Source organism: Lemur catta, chromosome 3 (assembly GCF_020740605.2).
Source record: "Lemur catta isolate mLemCat1 chromosome 3, mLemCat1.pri, whole genome shotgun sequence".
Classification (NCBI taxonomy): domain Eukaryota; kingdom Metazoa; phylum Chordata; class Mammalia; order Primates; family Lemuridae; genus Lemur; species Lemur catta.
This window is the reverse complement of record NC_059130.1, coordinates 105,882,989-105,910,939: the sequence shown is the minus strand read 5'-3', so window position 1 is coordinate 105,910,939 and position 27,951 is coordinate 105,882,989. Positions and strand designations below refer to the sequence as shown.

The 27,951-nt window shown below is 50.1% G+C and overlaps 1 protein-coding gene across 2 annotated transcripts in view; it reads left to right on the top strand.

Moving 5' to 3' along the window:
* The window catches only part of PTPRU (protein tyrosine phosphatase receptor type U), a 74,440-nt gene that overhangs the window by 22,809 nt on the left and 23,680 nt on the right, over nt 1–27,951 (top strand). For both annotated transcript variants that reach the window (XM_045545728.1, XM_045545727.1), the window contains exons 8-15: nt 5,134–5,442; nt 8,507–8,616; nt 8,961–9,162; nt 9,502–9,604; nt 12,022–12,295; nt 13,255–13,291; nt 14,089–14,227; nt 21,663–21,820. In XM_045545728.1, coding sequence (XP_045401684.1) covers nt 5,134–5,442; nt 8,507–8,616; nt 8,961–9,162; nt 9,502–9,604; nt 12,022–12,295; nt 13,255–13,291; nt 14,089–14,227; nt 21,663–21,820 — 1,332 coding nt within the window. The remainder of the gene's footprint in view (nt 1–5,133; nt 5,443–8,506; nt 8,617–8,960; nt 9,163–9,501; nt 9,605–12,021; nt 12,296–13,254; nt 13,292–14,088; nt 14,228–21,662; nt 21,821–27,951) is intronic.

The following is a 27,951-nucleotide window of genomic DNA, read 5'->3' as shown; positions in this document are numbered from 1 at the left end:
CAACAGATAATTATCTAGTTCTAGTTCAAAATGTCAATAGTGCTGAGGTCGAGAACTCCTGATTTAGTCCTTCGATTTTTAGGGGACAACCGTAGATGGAAGAGAGAGGAGTTGTGAAGCCTGAATCTTGGGCCCTTCAGCGTTTTGGGTTAAACACAGGCAATTGCATGTGAAATATAGTGCTTAACACATAGTAAGCACTCAGTAAAAGACAACTGTCATTATCAGGGTATTTTTAACTTTGCAAAGGCAGTTCTGGTTTTCTTACACTTGGAATAAAGGAATAAAAGGAATCAGACCTCAGGGTCCATTGAAAATCTATTGCACTCCCTTAAATTTCAGATACGGAAACTGAAACCCAGAGAGAGGAAGGGACTTGCCTGTGATCACACAGTGTATTGAGAACCCAGGTTTCATGGTGATAGCTGTTGATTATTCCCATTTTACAGATGAGTAAACTGAGATTTAAAGATTCAGTCACTTGCCCAAATCTATACAGTGAGTCCATAGCAGAGCCTGAACCAAAGTTTGAATGTCCTGATTTCTAACCCAGTGTTTTTCACGAGAATGACAACATGACGGCAGCTGGCGCCATCACGGGCTGAATGCCCGCTTTGTGCTAGGCACTGCTAAACACTTTGCAGGCTGGCCAGGATGGAAGCTGGGGCAGAGGCCAGGCAGACATGATGCGACACCTCCTCCCACCCCTCTTAATTACACGTTCCTCTTTGTTGGCATTGTGGCCCCCCCTGCTTCGGTGCCTTGGTCGGGAGATGTTTTGCTGTTGCTCAGCTGTGTTGTCAAATCCACCATATCGTGAAACTCCCCTCCACTATATTATTTACTGTAAAAACAATAGTGTAGCATCAGGAGGAGGCGTTTTTAAAAATAATCACTCTAAATCTTACCATCCTAGCCCAGCAGCTGTTTTAATTTTTCTGTCTTCTTTGCATCTCTGCCCATATGCCTGCAGTACACGTTTTACACCCTTGTCATTGGGATGTAGAAAGCATTCGTATGCTGCTTCCTTTGCCTGGTGTTGTTACACATGTTATGCTGTTTATAATTATGTTTATTGACTGTAGAAGTCCATGGAATGTCCCCGCATTGCAGGACTATTTCACTCCAGATCCCTATCCTTATGAATAATACTACATTGAAAAACTCAGTGCTGTGGTTCTCCCCTTCCCCCTTGAGTTATTTCTTTGGGAAAATAGAAGTGGTTGAAGAAAGGGCTTTGACATATATTGCTCTAAAAAATGATTGTACTAATTGGTACTGCTGCCGGCATCTCATGTTAGTGCACATGTGTTTGTTTATTAATTACCAGAGGCTGGGCAATTTGATTTACATCACCTCATGTAATTCTCACACCTGCTCCTCAAAGTAGGTGATACTGTCTCCATTTTTTAGAGGAGGAACCTGATATCAGCATTGGAAGGGGGTTGAGTAACTTGCCTGAAGTCACAGAACTAACGAGGGTTGCAGATAGGATGTGAATCTGTGTCCACTAGACCCCAGGACCAGTCCAGAGCTCCTTCTGCAAGAAAAGGCCAAACTCTTCAGGGTTATTGCATCCTCATTAGCCTTATAAAAATTAACGCATATTGGCCTCATTTAACAGGTGTTAGTTGTTACACTTCTTATTTTAATGTGCACTTTGACCTCTGATCTCTGAATGGCCTGGAGCCCTATGGAATTTAGAAGGATGGGGCTTTGAGGTCCCCAAGTTCTGTTTTGTCAGTATGTGCTGGCAGCTGAAGAGAATGTCTGGGTGCCAGATGGTTTTTGGAAACAGAAAGACTCATGCATTCACACTCCTCAATCAACGTATCAGTCTGTAGTCAACAAACTATTTGAGCTCCCTGGATCTGCCCAGATTTGATCAGGGTAGGGAGGGAGAGAAGAGAAGTGGGCCTTCTTATCAAAGACCCTTCAATCTAGCTATGTAGATGGGAGGTAGTGCAGCTATTGGAGAATGAGATGCCCAAGTATGAAGTTGGGAGTTTCATCCTCCAAGTCAGGAGTTGCTATCTTGGGCCCTGCAAGGTGGTGGGTATTTTTGTTTGTTTGTTTTGTTTTTTGTTTTTTTGAGATGACATCTGGCTCTATCACTCAAACTGGAGTGCAGTACCCCAATCGTAGCTCACTGCAGCCTCAAACTCCTGGGCTCAAGCTATCCTCCTGGCTCAGCCTCCCTGGTAGCTGGGACTGTAGGCGCTCGCCACCGTGCTTGGCTAATTTTGGTATTTTTTGTAGAGACAGGGTCTCACTATGTTGCTTATGCTGGTCTCGAACTCTTGGGCTCAAGCGATCTTCCTGCCTTGGCCTCCCAAAGTGCTGGGATTACAGGCATGAACCATGGTGTCTGGCCCTGCAAGGTGGTTTTAAGAAACTTGAGTAGGTTTCTAGTACTCACAAATCTGGAGATTTCATAGAAAAATCTGAATTTTTGGCTTCTCTTGAAAAATGGGAGGATCTGGCAACCCTGAGCCTATAGTCCTATGTGGCAACAATCGCCTAGAGCTCAGGAGTAGCTGCTCCTTTTGGATGGGGCACCTACTGTCCTGTGTGCCATAGTCTCCACCCAGTCTGTGTCCCCAGTTACACTGAACTTTTCTGGCCATCCTGTAAATGCTGCAAGAGAGTGAGGAAGCAGAGTGCTTCTGCCAAGCCTGGAGGGATGGAAAGGAATGCAGGGCTGCATTCCAGGGGGTGGGGATGGTATGAACAGAGCTGAGACCCACTCTCACTAGTTTAAATAAGACAGGGGACCTTGGCTGCCATAGATGCCCTGGGACAATACACACAGGGTAGCCAGGACCACAGCCAGAGAGTTGGAGGGTGGAGAGAGGACCTCTGAGTGAGATGGTGAGTGAGTGCACACTAAATCTCCCCTGATCTCCAAATACATAGGAATGATGGCTTAAAACAAAACTACATTTAAAAAAATTAGGAAAATCCCTGTGAGCCAGGAATAGGGGAGAAAACATCAGTGTGGTGACTGGGCTTGTAGCCCGCAGCCCTCAGGTTGCGGTGAGCAGTGGCTGCCAGGCCTTCAGTGTCTGTGTGGGATGGGACTTGGGGGGGCCCTGCTTGTGGCGGGGAAGGGAGCAGTCAGGAGGTGGGCCTTGTTCCCAGCGGGCGCTGAAGTCTCTCTGATAGCGTGATATATGACCGGAGACATCGCTTGCCTGTAGTCCAGAGAAGAAAGGGAGGCTCCTGGGTGGAAACAGAAACTTGTATTGTGCTGTATTTGGGGCCAGTGTCTAAAACTGTCACCTGTGAACTCCCAAGTTCGGAGCAGCCTGGGCTGATATTTCCCTTTGTGTCTTCTTTATAAGGGAGATTCTGAGAAAATTAATCATGTTAAAAATGGTATTAGGATCATACCTAATCATCTTAAGAGGCTTTGCAGCAGTACTTTCTCACTTGTTCATTAAAAAATCCTGGGGTCCTCTGACTGGGGACACTTTACAGGGACTTGGGAGTAGCTGCATTTCAGAGAATCGGGGTGCAAGAGAGAGAAGGATCATCAGAAGTAATCTTGGCTTCTTCCCTCATTTCCCAGGTGTGGAAATTGAGACCGGGAGATTGTGTAAGATCACACAGCTGGTCAGGGCAGAGGCAGGGCTGAGGGCTCATCCCCGGGCTCCATCCTGGCTTCACTTCAGAAGCTTTGCTTTCTTTACTTAAAAAATGGGGGTGGCTTTCTGGCCCACAAAGTCATCAAGAGCCCGTAAAGTGTAACAACATGCTCCTCCCTCCCGTTGGGGTAGCCATCTCTCTCCTGAGGCATTGGTGTGATTTTATTTTATTTTTATTTGTTTGTTTGTTTATTTATTTATTTTTGGAGACAGAATCTCACTCTGTTCCCTGGGCTAGAGTGCTGTGGTGTCAGCTTAGCTCACAGTAACCTCCAACTCCTGGGCTCGAGTGATCCTCCTGCCTCAGCCTCTTGAGTAGCTGGGACTATAGGCTCTTGTCACCATGGCTGGCTAATTTTTCTATTTTTAGTAGAGACAGGGGTCTCACTCTTGCTCAAGCTGGTCTTGAACTCCTGAGCTCAAGTGATCTTCCTCCTGGGCCTCCCAGAGTGCTAGGATTATAGGCGTGAGCCACCAGGCCGCTGTGGCCTGGTGTGATTTTTTTTTGACAGTGAATTCCTCAGAGGGAGGCGGGGAGTTGTGGTTAAGAGCATGGATTCCGGAGCCAGCCCGTCCAGGTTGATCCTTCACCACTTACTGTGTATGTAACTGTGGGCAAGTTACTTAATCTCTTTGTGCTTTTGTTTCCACATCTGTATGACAGGGCTAATACTAGCATTTGTCTCCTTGGATTACAGCAAGGATTAAATGAGGTAAAGCATTTTTAAAGGCACTAGGACAATGCCTGGCACATCCAAAGTCCCCAAGAAATGTTAACTGCCATTATTACTATTATCATTACATAACAGATTGTATTTCCCCTTTTGCTTTGGCAGCCAGGGAACCCACCACTGAATTTGAGCCTTTAGTCTCCCACATAGGACCTAATGGCATGCATTCTCTGGCTTATGTAACTATTTGACTTGCATTGCCCCCATCATCCTGATTTCCATATATTATTGTATCATATGTATTACTGTAAGTTGTTTCAGAACAAGCTTGGCATTAATAAATTAAGAAAAATATAGCAACAGGTTGATTCAGATTGGGCCTTATGTAGTCCAGGATGATCTTAAATTGGGAGATGAACTGTGCTGTTAAAAATAATTATAGCTACCGTTTGTGAGGGCTCATTGTGTATTAGCCATTGTCAGCATGCTTTGCACGTATTGCCTTACACCTCATAATGACCCTGTCAGGTAAAGCCTATTATTTTTCCATTTGGCAGTTGAAAAAACCAAGGCTCAGAGAAGTGAAGTGATTAAACCAGTAGTTGCCAGCTGCAAGTGGGAGAGCCTGGCTTCAGATGCAGCCTGCCTGACACCAGAGGACATACTTTTACTCCCTGTTCAATGTTCTAGGGGTCTCTTGAGCTCTTGGGGGAAAGAAGGGATGATTCCAGGTAGCTGACTGATGCTCTCTCTCTCTGTTCCTCTTCTCTTCCCACTGCCTCTGCCACCTTCTCTCTGCTTCCTGGATTCCCCAGAGCCCATGAGGGCCCCCAAAGGCCTGGCCTTTGCCGAGATCCAGGCCCGCCAGCTGACCCTGCAGTGGGAACCGCTGGGCTACAACGTGACGCGTTGCCACACTTACACCGTGTCCCTGTGCTATCACTACACCCCGGGTAGCAGCCACAACCAGACCATCCGGGAGTGTGTGAAGACGGAGCAGGGTGCCAGCCGCTACACCATCAGGAACCTGCTGCCCTATCGGAATGTTCACGTGCGGCTCGTCCTCACTAACCCTGAGGGGCGCAAGGAGGGCAAGGAGGTCACCTTCCAGACAGATGAGGATGGTAAGAGTCCCAACCCCGATTCCCCTGGCCCTGAGTGCCTCCTATAGACACCCTATATCTAAGGCTGAAATTTATATAGGGAATTTTTTTTTTTTTGCTTAGGATTAAAACAACTGTATAACAACACAGTAATGATAGCTAATATTTATTCTCTGGAAGACTTTGGTATTTCCTTTCTTAAGTGTTTGGAAGAATTCAGTGGTGAAGCCATTTGGGCCTGGAGTTTTCTCTGTGGCAAGGTTTTGAATAACAGTTTCAATTTTTAAAACAGATATTGGACTATTCAGATTTTCTATTCTTGTATCAGTTTTGATGGACTGTGTTTTTTAAGAAATTTGTTCATTTCACCTAAATTGTTAAATTTCGTGACATAAAGTTGTTTATAAATATTATTTCATTATATTTATTTAATATGTGTATGATCTATAGTAAAATCACCTTTTCATTCTTGATATTGGTAATTTGTGTATTGTGTTTTCTTGTTCACTCTTGCTAGGAATGTATACATTTTATTAATCTTTTCAAAGAGCCAACTGTTGGCTTAGCTGATTTTCTTTATTGCATATTTATTTTCTATTCTTTTGTTCCTTTTTTTATACTTTCTTTGGATTTGATTTGCTGTTCTTTTAGCTTTTTGAGATGGAAGCTTCTTAGATCATTAATTTGAGCCATTCTTCATTTCTAATATATGCATTTAAAGCTATACATTTCCCTCTTAAGTCCTGCTTTACCTGCACACAAGTTTTGATACATCCTATCTTCATTATCATTCAATTCAAAACATTTTTTGATTTCTGTTATAATTTCTTCTTTGACTCAAAAATTATTTAGAATTATCTTGCTTAATTTCTAAGCAATTGAGACTTTTATAATTATCTTCTTGTTGTTGATTTCTAGCTTAAGTCCACTGTAGTTGGAGTATTACTCTACTCTGTAGAGTATTACTCTAAATTTAGTCTTTTGAAATTTGCTCCTTGCTTTATGGCCCAGCATTTGGTTAAATTTTGGTAAATGTTCCATGTGTAATTGGAAAAAAGTACATTCTGTTGCTGCTGGATGCAGTGTTCTATAATGTCAAACTAACACTAAGCACTTAATAGATGTCAAGCACTATTCTGAATGCTTTTCATATATTATTGCATATAATTCCCATGACAACCCTATGTGGTAGGCTACTATTTCTTTCTCCATTTTACAGATGCAGTCACATAGCTAGTAGATAGGTAGCAGATCTAGGTTTCCAATCTGGCCTTCTGGCTTTGCAGGTATCACTCTTAACAGCTACACTCGAATGCCAGCACAGGTCCAGAGCCTTCCCCCAGATTCCTGCATATTCCCAGGCACTCCTAAGCTCCTAGGTTTATAGTTTTTCTTGCTGCCCCATGTGTGCAGTTTTCTGTTCTGTACAACATTGGCCCAGACATAAAATTCAGATCCTTCCTTGGTTTCCACAACGCCCATTCACCCAAGGCAGTGTGTATGCCCTGTGCTGTGGATTTGCTGGGGGTGGGAGTGAGGACCAGATGGGTTTACTCTGAAGCATTGCAAACAGCCTCAAGTTGAACATCAGACCACCCCATTCTTAAAGTCTCTTGACTTCTGCCCCCTGCCTCTGCCCCTGCACCCTAGGTGTGTGGTTGTGGCCACTTCACCCCACCCGGGTCAGCCCTCACTTAGGCTGCTTGGTCTTCTTTCTCTTCCCTTCTCCTCCATAACTGCTCATTATTTAACATTTTTCACTTGTCATCAAAATATTAGTATAATACTTACAAGAATTGTGCTCATCTTAAGTAGTCAGCTTGAATTCACATACACTGGACCTCTCCCAGTCACTACCACCTGAGGGTAAACATTATCCTGACCTGTAACACCATAGATTAATTTTCCTTGGTTTTGGACTTTGTATAAACGGAATCCTGCAGTGAGTATTCTCTGTATGACCGGCTCCCTTCTGTCAACTTCATGCTCGAGAGCCTCAGCCATATTGTGTGTGAATTCATTCTCTTTCCCAGAGGATTCATTCTCGTTGCTGTAGAGTCCACTGTGGGAACACACCACGTTTATTTATCCTATTTACTGATGTTGGGCATTGGGGTTGTTTGGGCCATTTTGAATAATGCTACAAATAAAGTCTTTGTAGATGTTTTTCCCTTGGTAGATATTACGCATCTCTGATGGAGATGCCTAGAAAAGTCTAGGCTATAGGGTATGTGTTCATTTTTAGTAGATGTAGCCAGAGAGTTTTCCAAAGTGGTTGTACCAATTTATGCTCTTACTAGCGGTGTAGATGGATGGGTGGATAGTGGTATTGCCTTGTAAACTGTGTTTTAACACAGAGCAGCTTAGTTTTCATTGGTTGTTATCTTGGTTTCTGCTTTCTCCTGTCTGAGGACTTTAGCTTCCCCACAATGTTTTATCAAGGTGTTTTCCCAAAGACCATTCCCTTCCTAGGCAAAATTCCTGTGCCTGCTGTTAGGAGTATACATTAAAACAAAAACAAAACCAAATTATGCCTGAAAGTGTTTATGCTAAAACATTAATGGTATTTATCCCCAGTTGATGTGATGGTAGGTGCCATTCATTTTCTTTATGCTCGTTTAAATTTTCTACCTTGGACTTACATAGTTTATATCGTTAGAACTTTTTAGACAAGAAAACATCTCTCCCTGTGGTTCTGATACCCTAATGCAAGTGTTATTTTCATTTCTCTGGCAGACGTCTATATTTTCTGAAAGCTACCCAACTGGAACAAAATAGGAGCCTTCAAACATTCTTCTCTGTTGAATGCAACCTGCACAGTAATGAAAATGCCAGCCACCCTTTTTGAGTACTCAGTAATAGGTTGAACCATATGAAATTGCTTTGGGGCTTTATGTACATTACATCATTTAGTCCTGGTTAGAGAGGGGTTATATCATCCCCATTTCACAGATGAGGAAACTGAGGCTCAGGGAGGCTGAGTAGTCCAACTGAACTAGATAGGAAGTGGCAAGGCCAGAGTTTGCACCCAGGTATCTGGTGCCAAGCCCACTTTCCCCTGCCCCCTGCTGCCTTTCTCTTGCAGTGCCTGGTGGAATTGCAGCTGAGTCCCTGACGTTCACTCCACTGGAGGACATGATCTTCCTCAAGTGGGAGGAGCCCCAGGAACCCAATGGCCTCATCACTCAGTATGAGGTGGGTGTGGGACCCTATTACAGTGGGGGCCCGTGGTGGAAGCTGAGGGGATGGCCCTCTTTCCTCCACTGCAGTAGCGTGGAGAGGGAGGCGCATGGGGAAGACAGGTGATTGTCACAGTTCCTTCAACTGTGGCCAGGGTCTGTGCCCTGTGGGTTATGGGGAAGGGGGTCTTGAAGGCAGCAGGAAGAGGCAAAGGTGTCCAGAAGCCTGGCCTGATGGATCCGTGGTCCCCTTTGCCCAAAGGATCCCCGGCTCCCCTGTGGCATGGTGGGTGGGAGGCTGCTGGTCAGTGATGGTCTGCCCCATCCCCATGCCTGCCTGCCTGCCCATCCTGCCCCCAGATCAGCTACCAGAGCATCGAGTCATCAGACCCGGCGGTGAACGTGCCGGGCCCACGACGTACCATCTCCAAGCTCCGAAACGAGACCTACCATGTCTTCTCCAACCTGCACCCAGGCACCACCTACCTGTTCTCCGTGCGGGCCCGCACCAGCAAAGGCTTTGGGCAGGCGGCGCTCACCGAGATCACCACCAACATCTCAGGTGAGCCCCGCTGACCCCCTGCCTGGCCCCTTTGGAAGTGGCTCAGAATCCCAGGGTTCTGTAGGCATCCGGGCGTGGTGACAGACGGTCCCTGCTGAGATACATGTGCCATTTAGGGGTTGGAGTCAGGGGTCAGGGAGGATTAAGTCAGAGAGGTCAGGAGACTATGGCCAGTGGAATCAGAGGGTTGAGGTTGGGGGTGGTGCCCGAGGTCAGGGGCCAGCAAAGAGGCTGAAGGGGAAGAGATCTGAGGACACTGGTCAAGGAGGCTGGAGGCCTGGCCTTCCTGGTCCCGTGGCCAAGATCCATGCTAATGTCCCTGTTGTCCCTTATCCCCAGCTCCCAGCTTTGATTATGCTGATATGCCGTCACCCCTGGGCGAGTCTGAGAACACCATCACCGTGCTGCTGAGGCCGGCACAGGGCCGCGGTGCACCCATCAGGTGGGAAATCCTGGACGGAGGGGCGGGAGGCCAGGGCCAGAGCCCTCACCCAGGCCAGCTCACCCTTGTCCTCCCATGCAGGGGCTGTCTGGAAGGGGATGTTCTGTGGTCCTGGGCAGGCAGGAAGCCTGCAGTCACTCCCCTCTGAGGCCATGGGTCTCGGATGGTGACTGTCACGAGGCCTCTGGGTAGTGTCCAGCCCAGAGAGGGCACTGTCCAGGCCTCTATAGAGGCCCTTCCCTCAGACACCTTGGAGAAACTGTGGGGGCCTTACTTCTTCCCACCACTTTTCCTGGAGATACAGGGTGGGCTTTCTAGAAGGCTGGTGCAGCCGGGCAGATAGTGGCCAGGAGCTTGGCTTCTCTGCCACCTCCTCCCTAGAGGAAGTTGGGGCTGCTGATGCCTCAGTGGCTGTCTCTGCTGGGGAGAAGGTGCTGGAGACGAGATGGCGTGTGTCTGTGTGGTGTGTGTGTATGTGGGATGCGAACCGGCGTGTGTTTTTGTGATAAAGACATGTGACGTGTGTGATGTGTGGTGTGAAGGTGTGAGTGTGTGCGAGAGGTATGTGTGGGAAAAGAGTGTGCACATATGTGAGAGCGTGAGGGTGCTTGTACATGTGTGTGCACCTACTGTTAGCCTGGCGCTGTGCTAGGGGCTTTGCCTGCACGAAGTCATTTTATCCTCGTGGCAGCCCTGTGGAGTGGGTATTATTACCCTCACTTTACACACCAGGAAACTGACTCAGACACCTAAACCACCTGTCCCCAAGGCCACAGAGCTAGTAAGTGATAGAGCTGGGATTTGGAATCCGGGTCTGTCTGCAAAGCCTATACCTTTCCTAGAAGTCAGAGCACCTTCCTGCCCCTCTGGTCTGCCCCTTCCTTCCACAAAGGTACCTGCACTGGGAGAGGGTGACAGACTTTAGGTGGGGGGTGTGAGGGTCCTACTCAGCCCCCCAGGAAGGTAGTAGGTTGCCCAGGTGCCCTTGGTAGTCTCTCACCTCCCCATCCCCACCTCTCCTTCTGCCTTGTCTCCCCCATGTTTGCCACTGCAAATTCTGTCCTGGCCTGGTTCCCAGACCCTCAGGGGAGACCCAGGAAAAAGTCAGGGCATCTGCAGGGCATTTGGCATTTTGCTGGAGCCTCAGGGCCCTTGTGTGGCTGAATCTGGGAGGAGTTGGGAGACCCTTCCTTGTCCTTGAGGGTCCTGTGAGCAGGACTGGTTAGGATCCCTCATGGATGGTGATGACAAGGCTGAGTGAGGACAGGGGTGGGACATGGTGGGGGGGAGGGGCAGGATGGTGGTGTGATTCTGGGCATGTCCCTTTACCTTCCTGAGCCTCGTCTCCTTATTTGCATAATGGGGGTTTTTCTAGATTCAGATGTACTTTGTTCATGGCTAACGTTAATTGCTATCTCCTGGTGGGATTTAGGGCTGGGCGAGGCCTGACATCAGCCTGGGGAAATGGAGGCTGTGAGGGGCTTGGACTGGTGTTTATAATGGGCTAGTGACAGGCAGTGGGCTGGTGACCAACTCTGAGATGATTCCCCGCAACTTGTAACCTCACAAGGAACATCTAGAGAGCAAGGAAAAGGCATTTCGGCTTCCCAGAGCAGAGGCAGTCAGTATGGGATGTCACACACTGAGACGTGACTGAGGCTGTGACTGGAAATATTTAAATTTGTCAGCATTCACGTGTTTGCTATTGGCTTTGTCCCACAGAGGATTTGGAGGAGCTCACAGCAAAAGCTCGTTCAGTGGAGTGATAAAATAAACAGAAACACAGACGTCGGGACCGGGGAACACAAATCAGAGGGAGCAGTCAGGACCCAGAGACAACAGGGTTCCAGTTTGCAGAGTAGAGGCTGCCTTGGGGTTGAGAGGGTGCTAGAGATGTAGTGTGATGTATGTCCTATGTGACTGTCTCTGCCACGAGAGGTCAGTTCCAGGAGCCCAGATGCCTAGTGCTTAGCACAGGGCTCATCATTGGAGCTCAGTAAACTCTGAATGAATGAGTGAATGGATCTGGTAACCTTGTAATCTGCCGAGGCCAAAGGGAGCTATGGAGTGGCTTCGATTTCCCAGGTCTTGTGTCACAGGCAGGGGGACTCATTGAAGAGGCAGAGTGAGGCCTCCTGGCTTGGTTCCACTGAGCACAGCCACGGTTCCCTCAGCCTTGGAATAGCAGCTGATGTGCTGGCTGCTTGCTAAACTTGCCCGTTCCTCACGTCTACCTCATGAACAGTCCTGTGATCAGTCCCATTTTACAGATGAGGAAACTGAGGCCCAGGGAGGTTAAGTGACTTGTCCAGCTGGTAAAGGACAGAGTGGAGATTAGTTCTCAGGTGGGCTTGACCCCAAAGCCCTCGCCATCCTGTGACCTCCAGTGATCACTTGCACGCTCCCCTCCCTCCCAGTGTATACCAGGTGATTGTGGAGGAGGAGCGTCCCAGGCGGCTGCGGCGGGAGCCAGGTGGCCAGGACTGCTTCCCAGTGCCACTGACCTTCGAGGCGGCGCTGGCCCGAGGCCTGGTGCATTACTTCGGGGCGGAACTGGCGGCGAGCAGTCTGCCTGAGGCCATGCCCTTCACCGTGGGTGACAACCAGACTTATCGAGGCTTCTGGAACCCACCGCTTGAGCCCAGGAAGGCCTACCTCATCTACTTCCAGGCAACGAGCCACCTGAAGGGGGTGAGGGACTGGCCAGGGTCGTGGTGGGGGTGTATGGGGTGGGGGATGGCTGGCTAGGGACACCTTGGAGGGACCCCCCCCCCAGAGACGGGAGACCCCCCCCCAGGCCCCGCCCCTCCCATATCTCCCATCCTCCCATATCCTGGCCCCTCCCACATTTCTGCCCCGGCATAGCCCGGCCCCTCCCATAACCCCGCCCTTTCATAGCTCTGACCTCCCTCTTCCCGCCCTTCTATGACCAGGCTCCTCCCACAGCCCAACCCCTTCCATAACCCGGCCCCTCCTGTAGAGCCCCGCTCTCCCATGTGCCTACCCCTCCCATAGCCCAGCCCCTCCTACAGCTCCACCGTCCTATAACCTGGCCCTCCCACTGCCCCGCCCTCGCCATGGCCCCGCCCCCCAATGCTCGGCCCCGCCCCATAGCCCTACTCTCCTAAAGGCTCCACCTCCCCGTGGCCCCACCCTCACACTGCCCTGCCCCGCCCAACCCCCCCCTTTTCTATAGCCCATCCCTACCACAGCCCCGCCCTCCTGGCCCCAGGCTGTGTGCCACAGAACACTACCCCCTTCCTGAGCCTTCTTTCCTAGGGTCCTCTCTACCTAGGCCCCCAGTCTCCTCCCTGCCCCTTCCTGAGGCCCTTGTGTCTCAGGTGCCTCTTCCCAGAGGAGCCCATCTCACTCCTCCCTGAGGCCCCGCCCTATTCTCCTCCCTCCTCCAGCGCCCCTCCCCTGGGTTCTCCCTAACCTGACCTCCAGACCTAGACCACGCCCTCACTTCGAGGCCCCTTCCTTTTCTCCTGGGTTGAGTCCAGGCCCTCCTGCTGGGTGAGGGGGTCTTTAGCTATAGTCCCTACCAGACAAAACCCTGATCAGGCCCAAGAACAGCTGCCTTAAGTTCCTGCCCTGGGGAGGGGGAGATTGGGGCTGCAGCCGCGCTGAGACCCCATCTGTGCCTCTAGGAGACCCGGCTGAATTGCATCCGCATCGCCAGGAAAGGTAAGTCCCTCTGGGTGCCCTTGTCCTTCAGCGGCAGATTTCTCACCTGCCCAGCTCTGGGGAGGCAGAACCTGAGGTCCTAGGGCTGTGGGAGCACAGGAAGGTGATTGGGCAGGCCTGGTATCAGGAAGGGCTTCCCATCTTGGCCCCCACAAACCCCACCTCGAGGGCTCCTTCTCCCAGGTTGGCAGCAGGGCCCATGCTCCCCACCCCTCCTTGAGGTCACAGAAGGGTCCTGGCAGGGGCCTGGGACAGACCTGTGGAGGGAGCCATTACGGTTGGGCCTAGGGGGTGTTGGTTACTGGGTGCTGGTTCTGGGTTCTCTATCTGCCCCTTTCCCTGTGGTGGGAGAGAGAGGTGGGGACAGCATGGCCCCTATGGTGCAGGGATTGTCCCTGTTCCAGACAGGGAACGGGGTTGGTTTTCCATCCTGAGATGTCCTGGTCATACTGAGGTCCATAATTCTTTCTCCCTGTCACCTCCCAGGAAGACAAGAGGGTGGGTCTGAATGCCCAGGTGTTGTCCCCCACCTTTCCCCTGAGGGCTGGGGAGGATCTGAGAACGTGGAGAGGAGAGGGAGCCTAATCATAACTCTGACTTGGAGGCGCAGGAGCTGTGAGGGATGGCGAGCGGGCAGATCTGATGGAAAGGCAGCACCGTGTGGGGAATGAGGGGTTGTTGTCTTTGTGCAGGTGTGTTTGTGCAGCCCAGTTTGTCCTTGGGGCACAGACCCCTGCAGGAGGGGCTTGGTGGTCCCTGTCTCCCCTCTGATCCTTTGCCCTGCTTTGTTCTCCCAGCTGCCTGCAAGGAAAGCAAGCGGCCCCTGGAGGTGTCCCAGAGATCGGAGGAGATGGGGCTTATCCTGGGCATCTGTGCAGGGGGGCTTGCTGTCCTCATCCTCCTCCTGGGGGCCATCATTGTCATCATCCGCAAAGGGTAAGTGAGGCTGGTGCCCTGGCCTGCCAGTGGCTTCTGCGCCTTAGAAGCCTGGTGGGCACTGAGGCGTGGTAGGGGGCTGGTAGGGCGGCCACCTGGCGGGTGTGTGGAGGGTTGCCAGCCTGGGCATTGTGTTTACATCTGATCTTGGGCAGGGCCCTGAGCCACGGCTCTTCCTGGGGCCCACCCTCTCTTGGCCCTGGACCCTGTTACTGTAGATCCCTGAGGAGCCCTCCTGGTCCTGTGACTGAAAGAAAACCCCTTTCCTCCTCCTACTATCCCTCAGACCTCAAAGGTCAGCCTTGTGTTTGCACGGGATGTGTTTCTTAGTGCATTTTGCAGAGGGCAGCATGAATCCTAACACATCTTAGAACTCCAGGATTTGGAATTCTGAGAATCTCAGACTTTAGAATTACAGAGGTTGAGAACCCCAGAACATGAGAGCTGCCAGGTGGGTCAAGGCCATCTAGTCTAGTGATTTTCAAATTTTTTTAAAGCCACAGAACCTGTCTTCAAAATACCAAAAAATCCTTCTGTTGGAGCCCAGTACATACCGCAGATGACAGCTGGGCAGCAGCTCTGGTTGGAGGACAGCTGGAAGCTTCTGCGACCCCTCTGCTTACCAGCCCACCCCACCTCATTCCCACTAGACAGCCCAGACACTGTGGTCCAAGCACCTTAACTAAGGGATAGGGATGCTGAAGCCCAGAGGGGTGCAGACCTGCCCAAGGTCACCTAGGGAGCCAGAGGCAGAGCCAGCTCCGCCCCTCCCCACCTGGGTCTGGCTTCTGGAGCCCCTGCTGCTGCCAGGCTGGGCACACATGGGTAGGCTGGCACTGGATCTGTAGGCTGCTGGGAGTAGATAAGTAGGATCCAGGAAGATGAGAACGAGCTGGCTAGGGCCACGTTGCCTGAGGCCAGGCAGCAGTAGGAGAGAGATTGGGGGTGTGGTGTACCCAGAGTAGGGGGATGTGGAGGGATGGCCTGTCCAGGGCATTAAGCTCTGATTTTTCCCTTCCCTAGTCCCTGCACAGCTTTATGAGAGAATATTCTATTTTGTCTTATTTTTTAGAGACAGGTCTTGCTCTGTCACCCAGGTTGGAGTGTAGTAGTGCAATTATGGTACACTGTAGCCTCAAACTCCTGGGCCCAAGAGATTTTCCTGCCTCAGCCTCCCAGGTAGCTGGGACTGTAGGCATGCACCCCACGCCTGGCTAATTTTTCTTATGTTTTGTAGAGATGGGATCTCTCTATGTTGCCTAGGCTGGTCTTGAACTCCTGACCTCAAGCGATCCTCCTACCTTGGCCTCTCAAAGTGCTGGGATTATAAGCGTGAGCTACCACACCCAGCCGAGAGAATATTTTAAACCATCATTTCGTGAGTAATTACCATGTGCCAGGAGCTTTACACGTATCAGCCATTATTACATTAGTTATTGAGTGCCTACTGTGTGCCAGGCGCTGTTCCAGCACTCAGGATATGTCAGAAAAACATTTCCTTCTGGGATCCTGACCAGTGAAACAGGTCTGACTCCCTTTTTACAGATATAGAAATGGTAGTGAAAACACCTTGCCCGAGTCTCTGTGTTGGGCAGTGGCGGGGTCTGATTCGAACCCAGGCCTGACTACACATGTGAAAGCCCTCAGTGAGCTGGGTGCACAGGAGGTGCCCCCAAAGTGGCAAGTCTTTGACTGCTCCCCAGCAGGGGGCCTGAGAGGTGACTCTAAGTGGGATTGGGCTGGGGCTGGAGGGGGCTATAAAGGAAAAGTCAGATTTTACGGGGTTTCAGGTAGTATGTGAGGTCCTAGAAATCAACCCTCAAAGAGAGAGAGGATAGGCAAAGTGGGGGTGTCACCCACCCCTGCAGAGACAGTGTTGCGCCCAGGAGAAGGTGGATCAGAAATGCTGTCAGGGCCTTGCTAGGAAACCCTGTAAACCCAGGCTATCCCAGACACCTCTAAGCCCCTCCCTCCTGTCCCCCTGCACCCCATTACTTCCTCTAAAAGCCACTCAGTCACACTCTGTAGCACCTCACTGATTCCTCTGGATCCTACCTTGGCCTTCAGGGCCTCTGTGTCCCCAGGGCTTTCCCAGTCTGCATTGTGGGTAGGACAAGCAGCTCTGGCAGGCTTGGGGGTGTTCAGATCAACTTAGGGTGTGATTGTAATGGCCCCGTTGGAGGCAGGAGGAGGTGGGGTGGTGGTTATGGGAAACAGTTAGGGGCCAGCTGGGAGGAGGTTTCAGATTCTCCATCCTGCCCTGCCCATGGGGACAGTCAGACAGATGCAGCTGCCCCAGGGGAACTGCAGTGCCCAGAAGGAAGGCTGGTGACCCTGGCCGGGCCAGATCCCCTGGTTCTGCTTCCAAAGGCCCCCGCATCCATCTTTCTCCTTAGCAGCATTTTCTTCTCCCTGAACTTTTTCATGTACTCACTTGTAACACATTGCTCGGTGTTTGTCTTTCCTGCTGCATTAAGAGCTCCATGAAGTTCTGTCTTGTTGGCTGTACGTCCCCATGGTGTAGCCCAGTGGAGTCGGTCCCGCAGCTCAGCAGGCTTGGGGACGCAGGGAGGAGCTGCTTGTTGGCTCCTGCTGAGCACATGGCTTCCTGCTGCTTAAACCTCACAACAGTCCCTGTGGGGGGACTATTAACCTCACTCTCTTAGAGGAGGAAATGGAAGCTCATGGAGGTGAAGTTCTGTCATTTATTTTCAGTCATTTATTGATTACTCAATTCAAGGAAATATTTATGGAGGGATTATAATGTGCTGGGCCCTGTGCTGGGCCCTGGGGATCTAGTGGGCAAAAAAAGACAAGGATCCTGTCCTCTTGTGCTCCTCTTGTAGCTAGCGGGGAGCCTGACGTTAAATTAGAAAAAGCACAAATGGATGAGATAATTACAGATTGTGAAAAGAACAAGGTGGGGGTAGGGCAGGGAGAACACAGGAGACATAATGTAGGTGGCAATTGTGGGAGAGTGGTCACGGAAGGCCCTTTTGAAGTCATAACTTTTTGGCTGGGACCAGAAGAATGCCGTTCCTCCAGCCAGCCCCACTCCCCTTTGGGGTCTTTGAGACCAGCCCCAGGGCCCTGGACCCTCTGCTCTCTCCCTGGGATGGAGATGTGCTGTGTGACCTTGAGCCAATCTCTTGCCCTTGCTGGGTCTCAGTCCCCTCTCTCCTCCCCTGGATCTGCAGGGTTCCCTGTGGAAGGCCATTTGAAGGCTGATGGGGTGATGTGGGGGCAGGTAAATGGAGGACCCTGGAGTGTGCCTGGATGAGGCCTCAGGATGGAGCACAAAGCAGGTTCAGGGGCCAGGGCCAGGGACGGGCATCCAGAGGCCTAGGGCCTGCTCTGGGCTCCACCACTGACCCCCAGAGAGTTTTGGGGCAGTGCATGACGCCCCGTGACTCATCTTCCCATCTGTGAAATGGGAATCAGAGCTGCTCTATACTGTGAACTTTGTGGTAACATGGGGCTCGACCTAAGCTGTGCTTCAGGCGCCCCGTGAGGGGGTGACCTGGCTGCTTTAGTGGACCCCACATCGAGGGGCAGTCAGGGTGGGCAAGGGTGGGCCCTAGGGCATCTGGCTGGAGTCCTTTCTACCCTGCCCTCTCTCTGTCCCCCAGCCACTCTTTCTGTCCTCTGGGTGGAGGTGTATGCAAAGGGCTGTCAGAGGGGCCTGCAGGGACTGAGGGTGGGGGGTTGTCACAGGAATGAGAGCACCTTTGAGTGTATGAGTGAGTATGTGTGGGATGTGTGTGAGTGTGCTTTTTTGAATATGTGTCTGTGTGAGTGTGAGTCAGTGTGTTTGAATGTGTGGATGAGTGTGTCTGCACGTGTGATGTCTGCATTTGTGAGTCTCAGTGGTGTTTCCCTGTGTATGGGCGTACGTGTGTATGTATCTCTATGTGTATCTGTGTAGCTGTGAGTGTGCACGTGTGTATAACTGTGTGTGAAAGCTCTGTGTACCCCCAGGCCCTTTCCCCACCTCCTCCTCACTCCAGCAGCAGGCTCAGCGAAAGTTCCGGAAGGGCCTTTGGTCCTGGTCTTCAACATCTGAGCCTGGCTGGCCCTTGGGACCAGGAAGGCCCTCCTGACCTGTCCAGTCCCTGGCCAGCCCCCTCCCCGGCCAGCCCCCTCCCCAGCATGGGAGGCACTCAGGCCCCGCCCTAGTGGCCGGGCACTGCCGTCATCCCGGCCCTGGTGGCAGGACCACAGACACACTGTGCTGTTCTCTCTTTGCACGCTGCCAGGAGAGACCACTATGCCTACTCCTACTACCCGTAAGTAGCTCCTCCGGCTCTGCCAGGTGGGACTTCTTACCCGCCCTCTCTGGCTGGGCTCGGGCGCCTGCATCCGGCCTGGCCGCATGTCAGCCATGTTCTCCACGGGCACCGCGGCCTCTGACTCTCCCTCCTGCTCTGTCTCTCTGTTCTGCATCTTCCTCCCCGAGTCGTGGTCACGAGCGGTGGTTCTGTAGTCAGAGTCATGGGTCACAGCTGGCTCTGCTGAGCTTCCCTGGGAGGCCATGTCACCTCCCTGAGCCTCAGTGTCCTCTCCACCACTGGGGCAGCCCCTTATGTCCTTGAATTGTTCCTGGTGGTCAGAAGGACAGACTGACCTCAGCCCAAATCCACGTCCAGGACTGTGCTCACATGGGTCCCCTCTGGAGTCCTTGCCCTTGTACCAGCGTGCTCATGAGTGCATGGTGGGGGGGGCTGACATGTCCCACCCTGGCAGCTCCTCCCACAGTGCAGACGGCACTTAGGTCCCCACGAGCCCCTTCTCCAGCCGGGCAGCCCAGCTCTGCAGACCCATTTCTTGGGTGCTTCCTCTGGGCCAAGCCCTGTGCTCAGTTCTGGACAGAATCCTCACAGCAGCCTTAAGAAGCAGGATATCATCACTCCCACTTTCCTGATGGGAAAACTGAGGCGCAGAGAAGTCGAGGGACTTGTCAGAGGTCTCCTGGGGTTAAAACCCACGCCCCCTGGCTGACTCTGTGGCCTGCACTGCTACTTTGTCTTCTGTCTCTGTCTTCTACTCTGCAGGCCTTCCAGAACATTCCTCCTATACCTGTGCTTGTTTCCCCTCCCTTTCAGAGCTGGCCCAGATGGCACCTGGCCAGCCAGGAGGACAGTGGGTCTCTCACCTCCTCCCCCTGGATCTGCCACTCTCACTGTTGTTTCCCAACATGAGCTTTTCCAGCAACTAAACACACATTGACTCGGCTGAGCCTCCCGCTCCGCGTTTGCAGGAATTGCTGACGAGGCGCTTCTGCCTCCCTGCTGCTCATGCAGTTAATTTGTGTGTTTTTTTTTCTTTCTTTCTTTCTTTTTTTTTTGAGACAGGATTTCATTCTGTCGCCCAGGCTGGAGTACGGTGGCGTTATCACAGCTCACTTCAGCCTTGAACTGCGGGGCTCCAGTGATCCTCTTGCCTCAGTCTCCCAAGTGGCTGGGAGTATAGGTGTATGCCACCCAGCTAATCTTTTATTTTTAAATTTTTTTGTAGAGATGGAGTGTTGCTATGTTGCCCAGGCTGGTTTCGAACTCCTGGCCTTAAGTGATCCTCCTGGCTCTGCCTCCCAAAGTGTTAGTATTACAGGCATGCGCCACTGTGCCCAGACTGTGGTTAATTTTTGAAACTAAATGGAGAACATTTCAAAGTGTCTGTGTTGAATTCCATCTGCTTAATCTCGCGTGGAGATGAGCCGCATGCGGGCAGAGTGCTCGGTGTCCCTCCCAGGTTCCGTCTTCCGTGGATCTGGCTGGTTTGTTTCCGTGGTTCTTCTTCCAGGCGGGCCAGGAGTCCCGGGCAGGAACCGAGCCCTGTGGCGCAGCCCTGCAGGCCGCCCGCCAGGCGGTGTCCGCGCACTGGGGGTCCTCTTTGGGCTCCACGTTCAGCCAGCCGGGCCCTGTCTGTCTGCCCTGTGGTTTGCTGTGCCTGTCCCTCCCTCCCTCCCTCTCTGTCCCCTTCCCCACTTCCTCTCTGTCCTTGCGACTGTCCCTTTCTCTCTCTGCTCCCTCCTCCTTCCCTGTGTCCTCCTAAGTCTCTTTGTCCCTCAAGGTCACGGTCACAGCCACAGAGGCTTCTCCTCACCTGCCCGCCATGGGGTCTGTGGCTCTGCCCGGGCCACAGTGACGGTGAGGCCCACGGCCCGGCGGGGGCTGGGAGTGGGGGGCTGGGCCTGCTGTGCCGTCTCTCGTCCAGGCTGTGGGGGCTGCACCCCACTCCGTGCACAGCAGCACTGGTCCCAGTGTGGACACAGCTGCCTTCTTAGCACAGGAGGGACGTCCTGGTCCTGGCAGGAAGGGCATGCAGAGGTCACCCTGTCCTTCTCCTGCCCCAGGCGGCTCTGAGTCCAGGACAGGCTGACTGGAGTTTGCCTGTCTGGGAAAATCCTTTCTTTGGCTTCCTCGTCTCCACAGATGGTCACTGTCCCTGAGCCCTCATAGTCTGGAAGTGCTTCGTCAGGTCTACCCCACATCCTGCATGCTGTAGGGTGGGGCAGGGGAACAGCTTGCTCCTTAGGAGCCTTCCTTGTGATTGGGCCCCTTGGGCTCTTCTCCACCTTGACAGGGGTCCCAAGTCATCTCCCCTTTGCCTGTTTCCGACTGTGGACCATGGAGCTGTCCCTGCCTCCCTACCTCCTTTTCTCCCACCCTTTCCTCCAAAGTCACAAACTGCCGTCCTCATCCGTGATGCTGGGCCTGGAGGGAGGGGTGCCTCTCAGTCTGTCCCCTGCAGCTGCAGCAGCAAGATGGACTGGTGGGCAGTGGTGGGAAATGGACCCTGTGGTGATCTCTCTACAGGTCTATGGTGGTCCACGGTGGGACCATCCTAGAGGGTTCTGGGAGTAAGAGGAAGCCCAGGTTGGTGTTCAATCTGTGCCCGGAGGAAAGCTCCCGAGCACTGGCTGAGCACCTGCCTGACCCTCGGCCATGACGGAGGAGTGTGTCCCTCCCTACTGCAGGAGAAATAGGAGTCCTGAGGACAGGTGTCTAGTGAGGGGGAGAGGAGGGTGGAGGTGGGGACATGCTGGGGCTGGGGCTGGGCCAGCCACCTTCCTAGTTTGGGGTACAGTGGTGGTGACTGCTGTGATACCAAATTAGGCCCAGAGTGACTTTCCTTCCCATTTCCTGAGCCCACGGGGCCAGTAAGAATCCCAGGCTGAGGCCACTGCTGCTCTATCCTTGGTGCTCAGCAAAAGTCCCCAGGGCAGGGACCCTGCCAGCCCCTTTGTGGGAGGCACCAACTCCCTGGGTTGCTGAGTGAAGGTTGGAGGCAGAGCCCCCTCAGCACCCAGAGATGCTTCCAGACAGCTGCCTGCTCCTGGCCTCAAGGCCCCCTGACTGCTGGGCCTCCCCACCCTCCTCTGGGTGCTGTCCAGCCCCGCGCAGTACCCGTGTCTCCTGTCAATGCCCCTCTGCAGGAAGCCGGTGAACATGACCAAGGCCACCGTCAACTACCGCCAGGAGAAGACCCACATGATGAGCGCCGTGGACCGGAGCTTCACGGACCAGAGCACCCTGCAGGAGGACGAGCGGCTGGGCCTGTCTTTCATGGACGCCCACAGCTACAGCTCCCGGGGTGAGTGCTGGCCCTCCTGCCCCTTCCTCGTGGCTCTGGGGCTCCCACCTGGGCTGACAGAACTGAACCTCCTTGGGGCCCCCACAAGAAATGAGTTCTGTAACCCCCCTAAGGAAAATTTAAGCATCTATTGTGCTCCTGCTGGTGCACTGGCACAGGAAATGCAGAGAAGGCGCAGGTGTGTCTTTGTGTTGTGCACTGGAGGAGCTTGCAAGGAATTCTGCTAACATACGAGGAATGCAAGATGCAACGTGACGGTTGTCAAGGAGGAGGTGCAGAGTGCTGCTGCGTGAACAGAGGGATCACAGCAGCCTCACCATTTATTGAGCACCTGCTGTGTGAGAGGCGGGGGTCCAGTGACTGAGAGGGACCGATACAGAGTCACACAGCCCTGGGCTTGCCTGGCAGATCCCCTTCTTAGCTGTGTGACCTGAGGCAAGTTACCTAACTTCTCTGGCTGTCTGTTTCCTCGTGTATAAAATGGGAATAAAGATCACATCTGCTGGTAGGACTGATGTGAAAGACTAAAGGAGATAATGTGTGTAAATCATTGAGCACTGTGCCTAGATCCACAGAACATAGTGAATCAGCTGTTATGTGCCAGGAGTATGTCATAAATTGCTTCATCCCACATCTTTTTATTCTATTTAGTGTTGATTTGTATAGAAGAAGATACGTAATGTTTATGAAAGTCATGAAGTCATAGTAATACAAGCACCAGTAACTGAACTGGTGAATTAGAACATTATCTCTGTGCTTCTCCCTAGCTACATCCCTGCCTCCCTCTTAGATGTAAATATTCCCCTGAAATTTGTGTTTATAATTTTCTTGTCTTTTTTGGGGGTAATTTTACCCTGTGTGCATATGTCCCCAAATAATGCATCGTATAGTTTTGCTCATTTTCGGGCTTTATAAAAATGAAATCACACTCTACTTTTCAACTCAACATCATGTTCCTAATATTTACCCATGTGGATGTTTTGCTGTAGTTCATTTATTTTCTCTGATGTGTAGTTTTCCATTCTATGACTATATCACAATTTAGTTCCCCATTCTGCCATCCATGGACATTCGATTGGTTTCTGGTTTTCTTGTTATCACAAATGAGGCTGCTGTGAATATTCTTATGTGGATCTCTAAATGCACCTGCACGTGAGGTTCTAGAAATAGACTTGCTTGATTATGGAGTACGTGCGTATTCGACTTAATAAGACAGTGCCAAGTTGCTTTCCAAAGTGGCTTTGCCTGTTTTCACTTGTAGCAGCATTGTGTAAGACTTTCTGTTGCTCTATAGCAAGATCAAAATTTGCCAGCCTTCTTCTTGCTGCCAGACTAGCTTGTAGAAAATGGTAATTCTCTATAGTCTTAATTTGCATTTCTCTGATTACTAATGAGGTTGAACATATTTTCAAGTCATTATTGGCCATTCAGGTCTCTTTTTCTACGAAATGCCTGTTCATGTCTTTCACCTAATTTTCTATTGGGTTTTCTGTTCCTTTCTTAGTGGTTTTTAGGAGTTCTTTATATATTTAGGATAATAATCATTTGTCACTTATGAATTGCAAATATCTTCCCTCCATTTATGGCTCATTTTCCCAGGTTATTTATAGGATCTTTGGATGAGCACAAGGCTTTTATTTTAACGGAGTTAAATTCATCAGTCTTTTCTTCCTTTGTGATTTCTACTTTTTGTGTTTTCTTAAAGAATTTCTTCCCTATCCAAGGTCATAAAGTATTTTTTTACCTTTTTCTAAAGCTTTTAATATTTTACATTACATATTTAAATCTTTATCCACCTAGAATCAATTTTTGTGTGTGGTATGAATGAAAGGTTTTATTTTTTCCATAGGAATAACCAACTGTTCCAGCATCATTGATTATAGATCATGCTTCCACTGCTGATTTGCAGTGCCACCCTTGGCATACATCACATTTCCACATACATGTGGATTGTTTTTGGCTGCCTGTTCTTTCTTCGTTCAATTTGGTGATTCCTGTGTTACCCACTGTCTCATTATTGTAGCTATCTAAGTCCGAAACATTAAGTACTCCCAACTTTGTTCTTCAGCAAGGATGTCTTGGCTATTTTTTTAAAATTCTCTTTCTTACAAATTTTAGAATTACCTTTTCACAAGTTTCTTGAAACAGTTTGTTAAATGGATTTGTATTGAATCTATAGATCAATTTGGGGGGAATTGATATCTTATAAAATTGTCTTTCCATCTATGAACATGATATATATTACCTCATTTATTTAGGTCTTGAATGTCTTTCAGTAATTTTCTCTATAAAATCTTGTCTATCTTTTGTTAGCTATATCCCCAGGTCCTTTATTTTTGACATCTATTACAAATGGTACACTTATCAAATATTACATTTCGGTTTTTTTTTTTTTGAGACAGAGTCTCACTCTGTTGCCCGGGCTAGAGTGCCGTGGCGTCAGCCTAGCTCACAGAACCTCAAACTCCTGGGCTTCAGCGATCCTACTGCCTCAGCCTCCCGGGTAGCTGGGACTACAGGCATGTGCCACCATGCCTGGCTAATTTTTGCTATATATATTTTAGTTGGCCAGATAATTTCTTTCTATTTTTTTAGTAGAGATGGGGTCTCGCTCTTGCTCAGGCTGGTCTCAAACTCCTGACCTTGAGTGATCCACCCGCCTTGGCCTCTCAGGGTGCTAGGATTACAGGCGTGAGCCACCACGCCCAGCCCACATTTCTGTTTCTTATATAGAGAAATGCAGTTGATTTTTTGTATATGTGCTAATCTTATAGTCATATTCCTTGATAAACTTTTTTATTCTAATTTGTTTTGTATAATCTTTCAGATTTTCTGAGTAGAGTCAAAGGATCTGTGAATACCAAAAGTTATTTCTTCTTTTCCATTTCTTATCCTTTTTTCCCATGTTTTTTTGCATAGCACTGGTTGGGACCGCCAGTACTTTGTTGAATAGAATGGCTATAGCAGGAATCCTTGTCTTCCTGACTTTATAAGAAATGCTTCTAACATTTAAACACTGAGAATGAAGTTTGCTGTGGGTTTTTGATAGAAATATTTTATCAGGTTAACAAAATTCCGTTTAGTTTTTATTATAGTTTGCTAAGGCGTTTTATTTTAAATGGGCATTAAACTTACCAAATGTTTTTTTTCTGCAGTTATTGTGATGATTATATTTTTTCGTTTTGTCTGTTCATAGGATGAGTGACATTTTTAGATTTTTTTAATGTTAAAATTACCCTTAAATTCCTGGAATAAATTCATCTTGATCGTGATGTATTTTATTTTTTATGTATTGTTATATTCAGTGTACTTATTGTGCAGCATTTTAAAACTGTCTTCCTGAGAGGTGTTGGCCTGTAATTTTTCTGTTTTGTACTATCCCTGTCTAGTTTTTGGCATCAAGATTCTATTAATCTTCTAAAATGCATTGGGATCTCTTCTCTTTTTTCCTTCTCATGGAAGATTAGGAAAGATTAGATTAGTTTAGATTACTCCTTGAAAGGTTGGTGGAATTTACTTATAAAACAATCTTTTTCTGTCATTTTCTTTATGGACTGATTTTAAACTTCTAATTCAACTTATTTAAAGGAGTAAATGGCTCTTTTGGCTTTCTATTTTTTTAAAGTCACTTTTGGTAAGTTATGTTTATCTAGGAATTTGTTCATTTCATTTAAGTTTTCAAATTCATTTACATGCACTTATTAAGCATGTTCTCTTTGTGATTGCCCTCATTAAAATTTCACCATTTTATACCATTGTACCCTACTCACTAGCTCTTACCAACCCTGCATCTTACAAATGAGGAAACAGGCTCAGAGAGGGGAAGTCATTTGTCCAGGTCAAACAGCCAGAAAGTAGCAGAACCAGGATTTAACTGCAAGCCTTTCTGCGTTGCAAACTGCTGTTTCTGCTGCATCATGCTGGGCCTTGAGGGATGGGCAGGACTTGGACAGCAGAGATGGGAAGGAAGGGGCCTGCATGGACAAGGAGCAGCATGTGCAGATGCGTGGCGGCTAGGAAAGTGGGGAGAGGTCTGACGGGACTGAGTCCTCCTGTGGGTGGGGGACAGTGGATGCGGTGAGAGTGGTGTGGGCGCATGCCTTTGCTGCTGAGTCCTATTGAGACATAGGGACAGGCAGGAAACTTGGCCTCTGGTCCCAGGAAACTCACTGACTAGCTGGGGCATCAAGACTGACCCAGGGAAGTTGGGACCAGGCTCATTGCCACATGGATGGTAGGGACAGTCAGAGTTGTCAGAGTTTTGAGAAGACACACCCTTGGGCCAGGGTGGGCAGCCCTTTGTGAGATGGGTGGGATTTGACCGATGGTGAGGAGGGAGGGCCACTGGGCGGGGGCAGTGCTGTGACGGCTGGAAGGTTGAGGTGTGTCCAGGAGACTTGGGCTGAGTCTGAGCACCTGCTTGCTCTTTCTCTACCCTCCACTCACTAGTCTAGCTTCCACTTCCTTCTTTTCTTTTCCAAACAGTGGAGGCCAGATTTTTGTGGTTTAGAATGGAAATACATGTTAATTTTGATGCATCCTTCATATGCAAATTTTAAATTAGAGACTTACGCACTGGGTGAATAGTGGCAGGCTGGCATGAAGAAGCCAGCTGGGACTTTCCCAAGGTGTTGGCATGAGCCCCCGTTGGCTCTGAGATCCTGCCTGTGAAAACCCTCGGGTCCATCTGGAGCTGTTGACCACTGTGGGTGCCAGTGGGTTCTGGCCAAATGTGGGTTTGTCAAATAAGTGCCAGGTTCTTCCATCTCCACAAATGCCCCTTTATCAGGGAGGAGGAGGCAGAGAAAAGCAGGGTGGACAACAAGGTCCCAGGGTCAGGTGGATTCAAGCCTGGGTTTGAATCCTAGTACTGTCATTTCATGAGCAAGTAAGTTAACCGTTCTGGGCCTCAGTTTCCTCCTTTGCACAAGGTGGATGATAATAGTGCCCATGTCGTAGGGATATTCTAGGGATTGAATGATTTAAGGATTGTGCCAGGCATATGAGCACACTCAATATGCTAGATGGGTTTACTGTTATTATAGGCTATGTTTCTTTAGGAAAGTTATTTGCTAATTGCAAACAGTGAAGGAAAAGTTTGGGATGCTATCAAATTGTATCACTGGGGGCCTCTCTTCATCTGAGGATGGCAGGGATTGGGGGAAGTGCCCATCCCCGAGGGAGGTCTGAGGATTCTTATTTCCAGATAAGGAAACTGAGACCCAGAGAAGTCAAGGAACTTGAGTTAGAATTCGAATTCAGGTTTCTCTGACTCCAAACCCAGTGTTTGTTTCTGTGGGCCTCAGCCCTCCCCATGAAACATCAGCTGTCCAATGGTTGCTCGCAGAAGATGTCCCACGGTCATCATGGAGCTGGGAAGAGCCCAGGAGAAGGCCTGGGTGGAGGTTCTCGCCCTCCTTTCTCCCTCCCTCTCGGGGGCTGCTGGCTGTGGGCAAGCTTGTCCCTGGGGGCAGGAGGCGGGGTAGGAAATGTGTCTCAAATCCCACAGGGGAATTCACGGGCAAGGAGAGTAGAGCCCTATCTTCTCTGGGCCCAGGAAGTGGAAGGTGTCATCTTACCCTTTTCTGGTGGTCTTATTTGTGGAGCATCGTGTGTTGTTCTTGGGCTTAGCAGTAAGCTGCCCAGGTTGGCTCTGACTTCCCAGCAAGATCTCAATCAGGTGGGATTTTCTGCTGCCATTGTGAGCTGATTGCACACCTACTTGTGGGGCAGTGTTAGGGCTGCCAGCCCTACAGGATGCCTGGGATGAACTGTTAGATTCCCCACTACCCTCATTGCCCCTTTTCCCTCCCAGACAGCTCTCTGTGGAGCTGTTGGCCCAGTTTCCATAAAGAACACTGGGGCTCCTCTCTCAGTTCTCTGAGCCAGCAGGAACCCTTCTGGGAAGCTATGCTCTTGTCTTGCATGTTTGTTTTGGATGCTCCTTAGAATCGTCTTTTCAAGCTGCCTTTCAGGTCCTAGACCCAAGATCGCACAATAGAGAAGGACCAAGACTCTTGTCAGCCAGCTGCCCTGGCTTTCTGGGACTCAGGCATTCTTCCCTTTCCTGGAAAGGACTAATAATGTCAACAGCTGCCACCTGCAGGTTCTTGCTATGTGCACTGGGCTGG